Genomic DNA, 15,268 nt, shown 5'->3' on the forward strand with positions numbered 1-15,268 from the left:
GAATAGTTATTGAATTATGTCAATATGTTCTGAAAATTATCTTCATTTTAAAATTCTAAACTTACACTTCTAGGAAAATTGATAATGTTGTGGTGGGGAAGCAATAGTTTCAAAAAAAGTCTTCGCCAATTTTTTCATAATTATTTCTTTAGGAACAAAGGCTTTTACATCCTCTGACAAACCAGGTCTGAACTCCCCCTGACAGGCAAGCCTCTCCAAATACTGACCTTGCTTTATTATTATAAATATTTTCCATCCTTTCCTAATTTGCTCCTTGGGTCAAGCTGGTCTTTTAATTGAAATAAACCCTGTACATTTGTATCTTTCTTTTTCTTTTTTTGCTTATGTTTAATTGTATACTATAATTTTCATTACTTTTCTTCCTCTATTCAAGATATTCTCAACTTTCAATGCCCATGTATGTGAGGAGAAAATGAATTTGGGTGTGTGGTTTCAGAAATTCTTATCTCTAATTCCTTCCCTATTTGTTTTTCTTTTTTCCTACTCCCCTTTTCTTTCTATATGTAGGCAGTTGCTTAATAGCTTTATTTATTTATTTTAACACATACCTACAGGTCAAAGCCTTCTTTCATTAAAAAAAGACTCCTTTTTAAGAAACTATAAGAAACAGCCATCTTTTACCCTCCATATTCCCGGATAGGATAGGAATCTGAGAGCAAGGGAGAAAAGATGGGATATGGTCAGAAGAGCCAAAATGGCAGAGTGGTTAAGACACTGGGCTTTGACATCAGATAGTTTTGGGTGGGAATCTTGGTCTTAGTTGTCTCATCTGTACAATGGGTTTAACAGAGGTTTCCTCATAGCACAGATTTGGGTATGCACATGAGACAATGTGGATAAGGCATCTAATCCAGTGTTTGACACACAGAGGGGCGGCTGCCACCACCACCACCATTATCACTATTACTGCTACTACCATTACTACAGAAGAACCAAAAGCAAAAAATACTCTTCACCTTTCTAAAACAGAATAGCTATCAATAGCATAGAATGTAGTGGTGTATTAATATGCTATTGCAGTTTTAACAAACTACCACAAGTTTAGTAGCATAAGAAACTATTTTATGAAGCTTTTCTCTTACAGTTCTGGAGGTCATAAGTCTGAAACAAGTCCAGAGCTAAAACCAGTGTCAGCAGGGCTGTGCTCTTTTCTGGAGGTTCTCGGGGAAAGTCTGTTTCATTTTTCTTCCAGCCTCTAGAGGTTATTGGGATTCCTTAGCTTATGGCCACATGCCCCCAATCTATGTTACTGCTGTCACATTGTTTCCACTCCCTCTGACCTTCCTGTGTCTCTCTTATAAGGAAACTTGTAATTGCTATGAGCCCACCTGGATAATGCAGGATAATCTTCCATCACTCTTTCTTAATTTAATCATATCTAAGTCTCTTTTGCCAGACAAGGTAACAATTGGAGATTATGGGGATTAGGAGGTGAACGTCTTTTACCGGGGGTATTATTCAGCCTTCCACAGACTGAGCTCTTTGGTGCAAAGGAAACAGACACGTTTAGAAAGCAATAGAAAGTGAGGCATCAACTTGCAGAAGAGCAGCAAGTGCTTTCCGAAAGAATTGGTTTCTTTCTCTGCTGCGAGCTTCCAAGATGACAAAGAAAAGAAGGAACATGCAACTATCTTACATGTTCTGCACATGTACCCCAAAACCTAAAATGCAATTAAAAATAAAAAATTTAAAAAAAGAAAAGAAGAAACAATGGTTGTGCTAAAAAGGGCTGCAGCCATGTTCAGCCTATTTGCTGCATGAATTTTGCCCGATGTGTGCCCAAGGACAAGGCCATTAAGAAATTCGTCATTCCCAACATAGTGGAGGCCGCAGCAATCAGGGATATTTCTGAAGTGAGCGTCTTTGATGCCTATGTACTTCCCAAGCTCTATGTGAATCTACGTTACTGTGTCAGTTGTGCAATTCACAGCAAAGTAGTCAGGAATCGATCTCGTGAAACCCGCAAGGACCGAACACTCCCACCCCGATTTAGACCTGCAGGTGCTGCCCCACGACCCCCACCAAAACCCATGTAAGGAGCTGAGTAAAAGATTGAAGATAACTATTCTCTGGAGAAAAATACAGTGGAAATTGTACTTGAAAAAAAGAATTGGTTAGCCAGCTTTGACAGGAAACAAAGTGAACTACTCCAACTGGTTGGTTATCAGTAAAAGCTAAGGTAAACTACCTTTTCTAGACAGTACATTTTTAGATGAAAAGTTTTATTCATGAGTGATATCATTGCTTCTCTGAGGAGTTCCATTTTTGCTTTTCTACAGCTTAAAAAGGCACCATCATTGTCTAAATGACATCTTCCTTAAGTCCAGAATTTGTGAGTTCTAGGGGAAATGAACCACCCTTTAAAAACACCTAGTAAGTGTGAAAAATTATGTTATCTCTTTTAATATTCTTCATAGTTATCTGAGGTAGATATTGTTACTCTCTTTTCTGTTGAGGAAACTAAAGTTTAGAAGGCTTAAATTCACTTACTTTCAGTTTCATAGAAAGGGTGGATCACGAGGTCAACAGATCGAGACCATCTTGGTCAACATGGTGAAACCCCGTCTCTACTAAAATTACCAAAAAATAGCTGGGCACGGTGGTGCGTGCCTGTAATCCCAGCTGCTCAGGAGGCTGAGGCGGGAGAATTGCCTGAACCCAGGAGGCAGAGATTGCGGTGAGCCGAGATCGTGCCATTGCACTCCAGACTGGGTAACAAGAGTGAAACTCCATCTCAAAAAAAAAAAAAAAAAAAAGTTAATTGGGAGTTCATGATTCGAAGGCATGCGGTATTGGACACCAAAGCTCAGCTTTCGCTTCTTTAATGCCTGGCCTTAATAGAGTGGATGACCACTTTTACCTGTTGCAGATGAAGTTGCTAGGTAAACGACAGCAGGACTAGCTTCTGGGCCTCTTTGTCCTATACCCTATGTTGGTGTTACCATAAGAAATATATATTTGAAACTGAACATTATAGAAGGATTTTAATTCTCTAGGTCTTATATAACTTGAATTTTCAGAATTGAAGAAAAATATGCTCAAAAAACTATCAAATCAGATATTCTTTTCATAATGAACACCTTTCTAAAATCTTATGTCTATTTATAGGAGAAAGGAAATAGATCATTTTCCATGACAACTTCTCTATTTTTAATCTACCACAAGTTCATCATCTTTTCTTGCCTACAGTTTAATGAACCTCAGTTGGGAAAGAAAGGGATAAATAAATCAAGAAGGTAATTGAAGTACATTTATGGACTCCTTTATTTTATGTGATTTGTCCAAGAATCAAGTAAATGACTACTTTTAAGGGCTTAATAAGCATTGGTACAAACCACGACTGCAAATGCTCTCTGATTGCAGTAATTAACTTTGTAGTCATGAAAGGGAACCCTTGATCTTCCTTCATTACTCAACACAAGTGCTCTGAAAAGAATTAACATGAAAGTAGCCTGTGAACACCATCATGTGTGAGGAAGCAATAACAGTTATTTCTTCTTCAGTCTGTAGAACACCAGTCATTGTGTTGCTTGTCAAACAATAAGCACTGTCTTGGCATTAGCAATTTTCCTCAGGAAAACTGCAGAACCTGAAAAATGACCTAACTTATATGGCCAAATAAAAAAGTCAAGTCTTAAGTGAAACCAGATATTTTAAATAAATATACCATGAATCAGTATTTAACACCTTTTATGTAATTTACTAAATGCTTTGTCATTTTATTTCCCTTAAACTTCTAAGAGAAATGAGAATGAGGTTCAGTTTTGTTTCTCTTTTATTTTTAAGGGGGAGTTTGTACTTCATTTCTGACTGAGTTGTTAGAGATTTTTCCCATTTTTATTTTTAAAACTGTATGCATCTAAGTAAGAGAAATAATTCTGGTGTTAATCCAAACGGAATTAACTTCTCTCCTCTGCAGTCCATGTTGGGTTAACATTCAGTTGTCTTCTATAACTCAGTGTTAATGAAAAATTGTGGAATTAGTAGTGTGGAAGTGATTTGTGAACTTAATACATAGTTGCCTTTGTGAAACATGAAATTGTAGTAAAAAGATTACCTTTCATTTCCAGTGTATGAATTGAAAATAGGCAATGCAGTTATTAAATGCTGTGCTCTTCAAGTTCAAAGCTTTGCTGTGGTCAAAGGACTCAGAGGAGATAGTTTTTACCTTTTGGTACTGTCAGATCTAACATAGTATTCTGTACAGCCCTTTATGCTAAAAACCCTCAATAAACTAGGTATTGATGGAACGTATCTCAAAATAATAAAAGATATTTATGACAAACCAACAGCAAATATCATACTGAATAGGCAAAAACTGGCAGCATTCCTTTTGAAACCTGGCACTAGACAAGGATGCCATCTCTCACCACTTCTAGTCAATATAGTACTGGATGTTCTAGCCAGAGCAATCAGGCAAGAAAAAGAAACAAAGGGTATTCAAATAGGAAAGGAGGAAGTCAAATTGTCTCTATTTGCAGATGACATGATTGTATGTCTAGCAGACCCCATCATCTTAGCCCCAAATCTCCTGAAACTGATAAGCAACTTCAGCAGTCTCTGGATACAAAATCAATGTGCAAAAATCACAAGCATTCCTATACACCAATAACAGACTTAAAGACAGCCAAATCAAGAATGAACTGCCATTCACAACTGCTACCAAAAAAAAAAAATACCTAGGAATACAACCGACTAGGAACGTAAAGGACCTCTTCAAGAAGAACTACAAATCACTGCTCAACAAAATAAGAGAGGACACAAACAGATGGAGTAACATTCCGTGTTCATGGTTAGGAAGAATCAATGTCATGAAAATGACCATACTGCCCAAAGTAATTTACAGATTCAAAGCTATCCCCATCAAGCTGCCAATGATCTTCTTCACTGAACTGGAATAAAACCACCTTAAACTTCATATGGAACCAAAAGAGAGCCCGCATAGCCAAGTCAATTCTAAGCAAAAAGAACAAAGTGGGAGGCATCACGCTACTGAACTTCAAACCATACTACAAGGCTACAGTAATCAAAACAGCATGGTACTGGTACCAAAACAGAGATATAGACAAATGAAACAGAACAGAGGCCTCGGAGGCAACACAACACACCTACAGTCATCCGATCTTTGACAGACCTGACAAAAACAAGCAATGGGTAAAGGATTCCTTGTTTAATAAATGGTTGGGAAACTGGCTAGCCATGTACTGAAAGCAGAAACTGGACCCCTTCCTGACACCTTACACTAAAATTAACTCCAGATGGATTAAAGACTTAAACATAGACCTGGCACCATAAAAACCCTAGAAGAAAATCTAGGCAAGACCATTCAGGACATAGGAGTAGTCAAAGGCTTCATGACCAAAACACCAAAAGCATTGGCAACAAAAGCCAAAATAGACAAATGGGACCTATTCATACTCCACAGCTTCTGCATAGCAAAAGAAACAATCATTAGAGTGAATTGGCAACCAACAGAATGGGAAAAAATTTTTGCAGTCTACCCATCTGACGAAGGGCTGATATCCAGAATTGACAGAGAACTAAAACAGATTTACAAGAAAAAAAGCAAGCCCATTCAAAAGTGGGTGAAGGATATGAACAGACACTGTACAAAAGAAGACATACATGAGGCCAACAAACATATGAAAAAATGCTCATCATCACCAGTCATTAGAGAAATGCAAATCAAAACTACATTGAGATACCATCTCATTCCAGTTAGAATGGTGATCATTAAAAAATCTGGAGACAACAGATGCTGGAGAGGATGTGGAGAAATAGGAACACTTTTACACTGTTGGTGTTAGTTTAACCATTGTGGAAGACAGTGTGGCAATTCCTCAAGGACCTAGAAATAGAAATTCCATTTGACCCAGCAATCCCATTACTACTGGGTATATATCCAAAGGACTATAAATCGTTCTACTATAAGGACACATGAACACGAATGTTCACTGCAGCACAGTTTACAATAGCAAAGACCTGGAACCAACCCAAATGCCCATCGATGATAGACTGGACAGGGAAAATGTGGCACATATACACCATGGAATATTATGCAGCCATCAAAAATGATGAGTTTGTGTCCTTTGTAGGGACATGGATGAACCTGGAAACCATCATTCTCAGCAAACTGACACAAGAACAGAAAATCAAACACCGCATGTTCTCACTCATAGGTGGGTGTTGAACGATGAGAATACATGGACACAGGGAGGGGAGCATCACACACTGGGGACTGTTGGGGGGAAATAGGGGAGGAAGAGTTGGGGGTGGGGAGTTGGGGAGAGAGAGCATGGGGAGAAATGCCAGATATAGGTGATGGGGAGGAAGGCAGCAAATCACACTGCCATGTGTGTACCTATGCAACAATCTTGCATGTTTTTCACATGTACCCCAAAACCTAAAATGCGATTAAAAATATAAAAAAGAGTAGGTGATCAATAAATATTCATTGCAATGAATTGAGTTTAAATAAAAGTTGCTCTAGCTCCCTTTTTGGCCTCTTTCTTTTTGAGATAATCTCTCTGCTACTTGTAGGGTCATACCATGATCTACTCCAGGGGCCATTCTTCGTTATGGTTGTGAGAGATTTCAGGAATTCTAAATTGCAATTGCATGTTAACCTCAAGAAGATTCTGATCTAACATCATGCATTGCTTTTTGTTACTGAGCTCTTATGTTGTTTATTTGATTAACAACATAAAAATGTTGTTCTCCATAGAATTTAAGATCCTGTTTTCTTATTTCCTATGATTTGGCCATTTTTCCTGGCCCTGATGACTTTGGTAGCAACAAGTTTACCCTTTTTCTTTTAATCACCCAGTTTCACTGAGTTCTTCTATTGAATCCTCACCCATGTGCCTTTGTTTCTGAAATCTTTAGGTGGGATTACTCATGTTATAGCTTTCCACTTGAGCATCTGTCTCCTGCTCTGTCTGTGTGTGGGGAGGCAGTGGGGAGCAGCAAAGATCAGTATTAGTGCATGAGCTTCTGACTCATGTCCTTAGGTAGGCCTTGCCACTTACTAATTGTATGAGGCTTCCAGCTCCTCATACAATTTGAATTGAGGAAATGAGGCAGTAGTCTCATTTAAAAGTAAGTCTTATATTACTTACCTCAAAGGGTTTTGATTGGGATTAAATGAGATGACATAGGTAAGGTGGCTGATATAGAGCCTCATATAGAGCAAGCTATCAATGAATGACAGTGGTCTGCCCTCCAATTATCCTTATGCTATGTTCACCCTTTATGATATCCATTAACTACCTATTGCCAGACAATCCACTTTGTTGACAAAAATCCACCTATGTGGACCTGCTCATATCACATCATCTGTAAACTGCCTTTTATTTTCTGCCATTTCATGATGGATCTGTCCAGTCTCTAGGCCCTGAGCAGATGTGCTGCCTTCTCCTCCCCTCCAAAATAAAATGTTTTTTCATGTCTTGAGCCCCATATCTGATACATGCTTTACTATAAGTTTTTGGAAGTGCTTATTTAATTGTTTTCTTTAATAAAATAAGAAACTATTTTTAGAAGATTATATTTTCATTTTGAAATAATGTTAGTATTTATATACTTCCATTATTCAAAAAATTTTGTATGTGCTTATTTATGTAAAGGCACTGTTAAAAATACCAGAGATAGCCTCAATAATAAAATAGGCAAAAATTCCTTAATATTCTAATAAAGGAGGTCAATAAAAATGGACTAAGATGGACACATTAAGAAATACTACCATGTCATACTATGAGCTCTATGAAGAAAAGTACAAAGTGATGAGATAGAGAGATGTGGCAGGTGCATAGGTAGACAGTTGTGCTTGGAGCAAATAACTGAATGATATGAAGGCATAAGCCATTGCTAAATCTAGTATAATAACAGTAGGCAGTGAGAAAAGAGTAAAGGGTCTGAAGGAGAACCTTGAACATTTGACAAACAGCAACATAAGTGTGGTAGGATCATAATGATTGATAAGGATAGTAGAAAGAGAGTCAAAGGGATGGTTAAGGGCCAGATTATGTAGACAGACTCTATAGTCTGTGATAGAAAATTTTTATGTTATTCTAAGAGAAAAAAGTTTGAAAACAGAGGATTAGGACCTGACCTACACTTGTTGAGAAAAATTATGATTTACTTGGAAACAAGCCCAAATCATAGCTATGTGTGTCATCCTTTATTATATTAGAACATTGTCTAATTGGCCTTTCCAAGGATTATTTAATTCTCTAGGGTAAAGTACCTTTGTTTGATATTCACTTTATTTTGATTAGGGCCCAGAGACTGTGAAATCACATGTTAACTTGTAGATTTTTGTCTGTTAGAAAGGGAGATCATTTCTAACTTGTAAAAAAGAAGGGAAAAATAACTCCAATGGCTACAGTTTTATTGCCTGTAGGACATTGACCAGTTTGTCTCTAGCATCTTCGTCCATTTGTACTGCCATAACAGAATACTATAGACTGGCTAATTTTTAATGAGCAGAAATTTATTTCTCACAATTCTAGAGGCTGGGAAGTTGAAGATCAATGTATGTCTTCTTTTGTAAAGTGTCTGTTCATATCCTTTGCCCACTTTTGAATGGGCTTGTTTTTTTCTTGTAAATCTGTTTTAGTTCTCTGTAGATTCTGGATATCAGCCCTTCGTCAGATGGGTAGACTGCAAAAAGTTTCCCATTCTGTTGGGACCCAATCTGACCAGGGTCTTCTTGCTAAGTCATTTCGTGTCAGAAGGGTAAAGAGAGGGCAAGAGAGGCAAAAGGAGGCCAAGTCTATACTTTAATAAGGAACCCACTCCTGTGATAACGAATCTACTCCCATGATATGGCATTAATCCATTCACAAGAGTCCTTATGGCCTAATCACTTCTCACTAGGCCCTGCTTCCCAACACTGTTGCTTTGGGGGTTTAAGTTTCTAAAACATGTTTTGAGGGACATATTCAACCATATCACTCAACAAACTTATTTTAATATGCCTTTGCTATATACCCTATTTCTTTCATTATCCTTTGAACTAGATTTATAATCCTTGTGGTTCTCTCACTGATGAGTTAAACATTTTTGACATGTCTTCTGTATTTATGTAAGAGTTATGGTTTTAGCATTTGGGAAATTACATGCTTTGACATGCTACAAAGCCTCACTTTGGCTGCTGAACGGAGAATGCAACGTGTGAGAGTGTGAGGGGGAAGTTGCCAAGGCAGAAGCAGGAAAACAAATGAGGAGGATAGTACAGAGATCCAGGTAAAAGCAATGGTCAAGATGGCTGGGGCAGGTTGTAGCGGTGGAGACAGTGAAAATGATTTAAATTGTATATTTGATTTGGAGGTAGGGCTAAGACTTGTTGATAATGACTAGGGAGTGTGAGATTGAATGGCTAGGAATTGTGAAATTCAGAGAAGAATCTAGGATTTCTGCTTAGGCAACTGGAAAATGGTGATAGAGGAAAAGCAGAATTTTTGAAGGAAAGTAAAGGTCTGCTTTGGATATTAATTTTAGACATAATTTATACCTCCCTGGCAAATTTCCTTATGGTAAAGATGTTTATTTTTGCAATAACCAGGGAAATCTTAAATTTAACAAATGTCTATAATTACGAATATGCTCTTTATACATCATGTCTTCTGAAATCCCTAGAATGATTTCTCATCTTTTGTGTGCAGTTAACTTCTTCAAGCTTCCCCCTCAAACCTCCTCATTCTTAAATTTAACACTTCTCTCCAAACTTTTAAGTTTAATATGTCCAAAATAAGACGCAATTCCCACTCGGCAAAGCTGTCCTCTCTATTGTTCCCTCACAACTAGCACTCTTAGGCCCAGTATATTGTGCCGTTATCTACCCATATGAACTTATGGGATCATCTTGATTTTTCACTTGCCCTGAACCCTTTATACACAATTAATCAGTAAGGCAGATTTTCAGCTTCTGTATTTCACATATGTCTGCTTTAATTTCATGGTGAAGGCTCATTCCAGTCCAGGTAAGCATTATTTTTCACCTAATCTCTTATCTTCACACTTCACCTCTTATGACTTGTAAGTTCACTTTTCATTTAACAACCAACAGAATTCTTAAAACATAAATCAGATCATGTCTGTTCTCTGCTTAGAACATTTCAACTGCCATCTATTGTACTTATGATAAAATTTAATCTCCTCAGCCTGGCATCAAGAGCCTACACTTCCTTACCAAATTCATCCGTTCCATTCCTCTTTTGCTTCTACATGCTCCCGTCCCACAGGCCTCTTTTACTTCTTGGGATCTGTAATTTCTCTCCTAACTCCAGGCCTGATCCCTCTGATTGGAACTCTCCTCCCTCTTCTCACTTAAATATCACCTCCTCAGCGAAGGCTTTTAGGGTCCATCCAATGAAAATAGGCCCCTTGCCTACCACTGTTTATGTCATAGAAACTTTTTTGTTCTTCTATTTCCATAATCTATTTTCATTGTATTCTTTTACTAGCAAAGTCTCTCTGGTTCACCATTTTGTTCCCAGCCTTTTGCTCAGTCCTAGAACAGGGAAGACACTTAGTGAATGATTTTCGAAGGAATGGATGATGGATTTGCAAGGTATAGTCCATGATTATATTATTAAAATTATTTATAAGCAAAAATTTACTTACAAGCAAATATATAGGGCATTTTATGAAAATCTAACAGACCAGTGATGGACTTCTTAGAGAAAGCTAAATAAGTTTAAACTTCAAATTTTCTAATTTGTATTGTAATGTTTAGTCCATCAAGACATCCATGTAAAAGAATCCTTATTGCTCTTCTTATCCTTCTTTTAATTCAAGAGTTACTTCTTACAGCTATTCGCAGATTCTTTTAGGCCAGTATCTTATATTTTCTTCAAATTCGATTTGTATTTTAGTACATCTGTCCAGAACTTTTTAATTAAATAAGTGGAAAATATTAACATTATGCTACCCCACCAGAATTATTGTTTTAAAACCTTTAAAGACAAAGTTACATGGGAAGGAAAGGTTTTCTTGAGAATAAAGAGAAATAACTTACTCCTTTTTCCATTGTGAACTTATCCTTAGGCTTTTCTTATTGTTTATGATTAATTTTCCTGCTATATTTTATTACTTCATTTAATCTTAGGATAACATTTGTCTGAAAATGGGACTAATTGTAGAATAAATGAATTATTTATTTATTGTCTATATTCCCCACATTTTAACCTCGGGAACTTAGGAGGGAAAAGAGGGAAATTATGGATATGGAAGAATACTAGTTATATAGGTTGTGAAAGTTTCAAGAATTAAAAAAGAAGTCTGAAAACTGATTAGAAACATAGACTGGTTGCCATCTAATCATTCACTAAATCATTTGTTCTGCAGACATTTATTTACTACATTGTGCATTGAAAAAATTAATCATCATTGAATATTTACCATGGGCCAAATAATATACCAGATAATTTTATAAACATTATCAAATTTAATGCAACAACCCTCCATGGAAGGTATTATTACTCCTATTTTCAGTTGAGGAAACTGTGGCCTAATGGGCATTCATAATTTGTGCATTATGGGAGATAATGGCTGTACAAGGGCTGAGAGGGACTTTGAGCTGAAAACTAAGAAAGGCTATAACGTTGCAGTGTGTGGGTCTAAGACTTGAGGGGAGGGAGTGACAGTTCCCAGAGGGTAAGACACAGTTTCAGACCACAGAACTTTACAGTCTTCTAGAGGGATAAAACCCCTAGCAAATATAAATCTAACAGTAAAAAGAATGCATTACGTATCTTGATTGAGATACAATATTTAGAGCTTCAAATGAGGGGGAATTACTTTCTGCTGTGATAATTAAGAAACTGTTTTGAGAAAGTTGTCATTTATGATCTGCAGAATACCATGTAAACTATAAACCATGATCATGTGTCATATGATAGTCACTGTAGTATCACTTCCTGTGCTGGAAATGGAAACGGCTGTTCCCTACTCTTACTTAAACCTTTTATTAAAGGCACCTGGCACTTTCCAGTTCATATTGTGATTAAATATGCATACGCTTTGTCTAAGACCTCCTTCAAGGCAGAGATGAATTCCTTAGCAGGTCCCTACCATGTCTGGCATGGTGCCTGTGGCAGAGCAGAGGCTCTTCAAGGTCTACTCTCCCTTGGTGTCAGTGATATGCTATCCTGGCTACTTTCAATCTCTCTGGACACTCTTTAGGCTCCCTTAGGCAAGAAAGTGAAGTCACCAGGGTTCAATGTCCTGTTACCTGCTTCTCACATAGCACTGTTGAAGGACTTCATGAACTCTCATAACTTCAGTGATGGTCCACATGCTGATGCCTCCTCAAACAATAGATTCTTCTGAGCTCTGAATTGGTGTGTACAACATACCTCTGTCTGTGTGGCACACAGACACTCCGATGTCAGCATGTCTCAAACTGAACTTGCTATTTTTCCTCCTCCAGACTTCCAGCTCTTCCTACATGTTCCATTTCAGTTAATGTTAAGGGCAAGACCATCCAGACACCAAGATCACTTGACTTCTTCCTTTTCTACTCTCCTTTCTTATCTACATCTACTCAGTCATGAAGTTCTATCATGGTTGAGGAGATAGTTCTTCAATCTCTTTGCTTCCATAAATTTTCATGGCCATTATTTGAGTTCAGACAATACCATGTCTCATCTAGATCACCTCAGAGTCTCCTTGACTTCAGGCTTGCTCTGTTGTGATCCCATTTTTTTCAAACTGCAGTCCAGAATGATTTATTTCAAATCTGAAAATGCTTTCTCTTTACTGTCTTGGCTCTTATTTCTTATTCAGTTAAGCCCCTCAGCATGGCAACTATGGACAGTCTCTCTTTCTCCACTTTATCTCTTGCTTGTCTTTGCTTCAAACCAATGTCCTGTCCCTATTGAATTGTGCTTTTCTGTTCCTTGGCATATTCACTCATATGACTATTTTGAAGAAAGAAATCTTGCTTTCTATCTCTGAACCATACTGACTAGCTCATTCTATCTCTGAACCATACTGACTAGCACACCAAAGAGCTCAATAAGTAGTTTCTGAATGAATAGAAAAAAATACTTGAAAAGTGACTAAAAAGAAGGCTGAGAAAAAATAATTCACTTCTCTTAATGTGAAAATTGAAATTGGTAAGTTTTGGGGCATGCTGCATGACTTTCTACTTCATGGCAATACACTTCATTTCTTAATTTTCATCACTGCTCTTCCAGAATTATCCTCAAACAAAAAATAATACAAGTGTAAACCAAAACATAATGTAAAACCAGTGATAATAAATAAGCAGAATTTATCTTAGGTATGTTCTAACATGCATCTAGTGGTTATCACTTTTCTTATTGGGTACATAGACTTGCAGTTCTACAAATTGGATTATTTAGCATTGCAATGGCATTCACATTAAATGCAAGTGCTAATATAGGCAACAATTATGACATATACTATATTTTCTGTGATTTTAAACATAGTATCAAATACTGCTCTATTGACATTTTTCATTTTACATAATCATCCTTGTGAAAGAAAAATTATGCCAATAATCGACTAGGTTGTACTCTGAAAAATTTATATAAATATGTCTGTCTGTGTATCTCTCTATTTAATCTGTTGGTGTTACTCTCTTTCTGCTTTGCAAATGCACTGTTAAAGGATAAGAATTGTTTAACTTCTCCATGAGATTATTTAAAAACTTCTGGACTCGTTTTTCTTTCAGAAACACTGGAATCTCAGGTTAGAATTAATGAATTAACTGCTGAAAGGGTGGGGTATAGACTTGAGGCAATGTAACTGATCTATAAGACTTGCTTCGTCAGTACCTGTGAATCTTCAATTCTAACACAGGGATGTGAATATTACATACCATCCACATATCACCAGATCTTTCTTCTCAGGAATACAACCTAAGTTTATGCTTCTAAATGGGTTATTATTTCTTTGAAATGCAAGATTAGTTCCACATTTAGTTCGTCTTTGTCAGTGTGTCTATGCTTGTTGAAATCATGAAGATGAAATGTAAGAGTATGAAGAGATCAAGGATGATAGGATTCAAATCAGGAAAACCCGTATGTGAGATGTTACCTCAGCATTCAAATATATACTGGAAACATTACGCTATTTCCTCAGGCATAGTTGCTCTATCGGCTCATGATTGCCAGCTGCTGTTGGCATGAATTCTACACCCTGCCTCACTCCCCCAGCCACCAAAGTCTTTGCCGAATTAAAAACAGAGCCATTGATGAATAATGTAGACACATTGAAAAAAAGAGCATATTCATTCCTTATTAATGCTAGGACACAGTAATATCGTGTTCTTTCTATTTAATTCCATTAATGTGACATGTTATAAAAATGGAGAAAAAAGAAAATGTGAATGAGATATAGTATCTTTTAATCTTAGAAACTGGTGGCATATTAAAATTAACCTAGTTGGCCCAACCCCATTGGCCAATGTGGAGATCCCCCCGAGACACTGAATTGTGGGTTTCATCACTTATGCTGAAAAACTCCATTGATGAAATTGTTGTATCAGTTTTGTTACAGCTCTAATTGTTTGAAAACTTTTTTTTCCCCATTTCTTTTCCTTGTCTGTCGTGCTGGCCAGGACTTAAAGCACGAGTTTAAATAAAAGGAGTGATAGCAGACATTCTCATCGTGTGTTTGAAAATATTGTGAGAAGAAAAATCGTTTGTTTACCATGTGGGTGTGTTGTTAATCCTGCTATGGAAATGCTGTGATGATTGTGCTGCTTTAAGGTGCAGTTGAACATTGAACCATATTGTGAATTGGGCCAGGGAGTAGGAAGAGAGATTCTAGCTGAGGAGGAGAAAGAATTTAGTTTCTCTTGATTTGGACAGCCAAGGGGAATGGTACATTACATATGGGAAGGCCAGGATTGAGGACTTGTGAGGGGTCAAAAAGAGGTACCTATGAAATTGTATTTGTCCTTTGTGGCTAAAATGTAGCTAATATTTGAGAGCATGTGAGATGAGAAGGGGCTGGGAGCTCTGAGTACAGGTCAGCTATGTGAGCCCTGAACCTTGGGCTTCTTATTTATATAGTTCTTACACTGCCTGGGGTCATTCTTCCTTGCAGTTATTTAGTATTTAATAAAATGTTATTGAAAGGTTTTTTTTTTTTTTTTTTTTTTTTGACAGCACCTATTATTTATTTCTCCTTGTATATGGAGGACTATTTCCTAGTGAGAGCGGCAGGAGGATCATGGTACAAATATGTGTTGACATGTTTTCCTCCTCTTATC

At 37.1% G+C, this 15,268-nt stretch overlaps 2 protein-coding genes across 5 annotated transcripts in view; one reads left to right on the top strand and one right to left on the bottom strand.

Moving 5' to 3' along the window:
* The window catches only part of LOC100412161 (uncharacterized), a 57,570-nt gene extending 55,376 nt beyond the window's left edge, over window positions 1-2,194 (top strand). The window contains exon 4 of the mRNA XM_078342140.1: window positions 1,719-2,194. Coding sequence (XP_078198266.1) covers window positions 1,719-2,057 — 339 coding nt within the window. The 3' untranslated portion in view covers window positions 2,058-2,194. The remainder of the gene's footprint in view (window positions 1-1,718) is intronic.
* The window catches only part of GRM3 (glutamate metabotropic receptor 3), a 226,045-nt gene that overhangs the window by 173,616 nt on the left and 37,161 nt on the right, over window positions 1-15,268 (bottom strand). The gene's annotated exons all lie outside the window — the stretch shown is intronic.

The sequence above is a fragment of the Callithrix jacchus genome, chromosome 11 (assembly GCF_049354715.1).
Source record: "Callithrix jacchus isolate 240 chromosome 11, calJac240_pri, whole genome shotgun sequence".
Taxonomy (NCBI): Eukaryota; Metazoa; Chordata; class Mammalia; order Primates; family Cebidae; genus Callithrix; species Callithrix jacchus.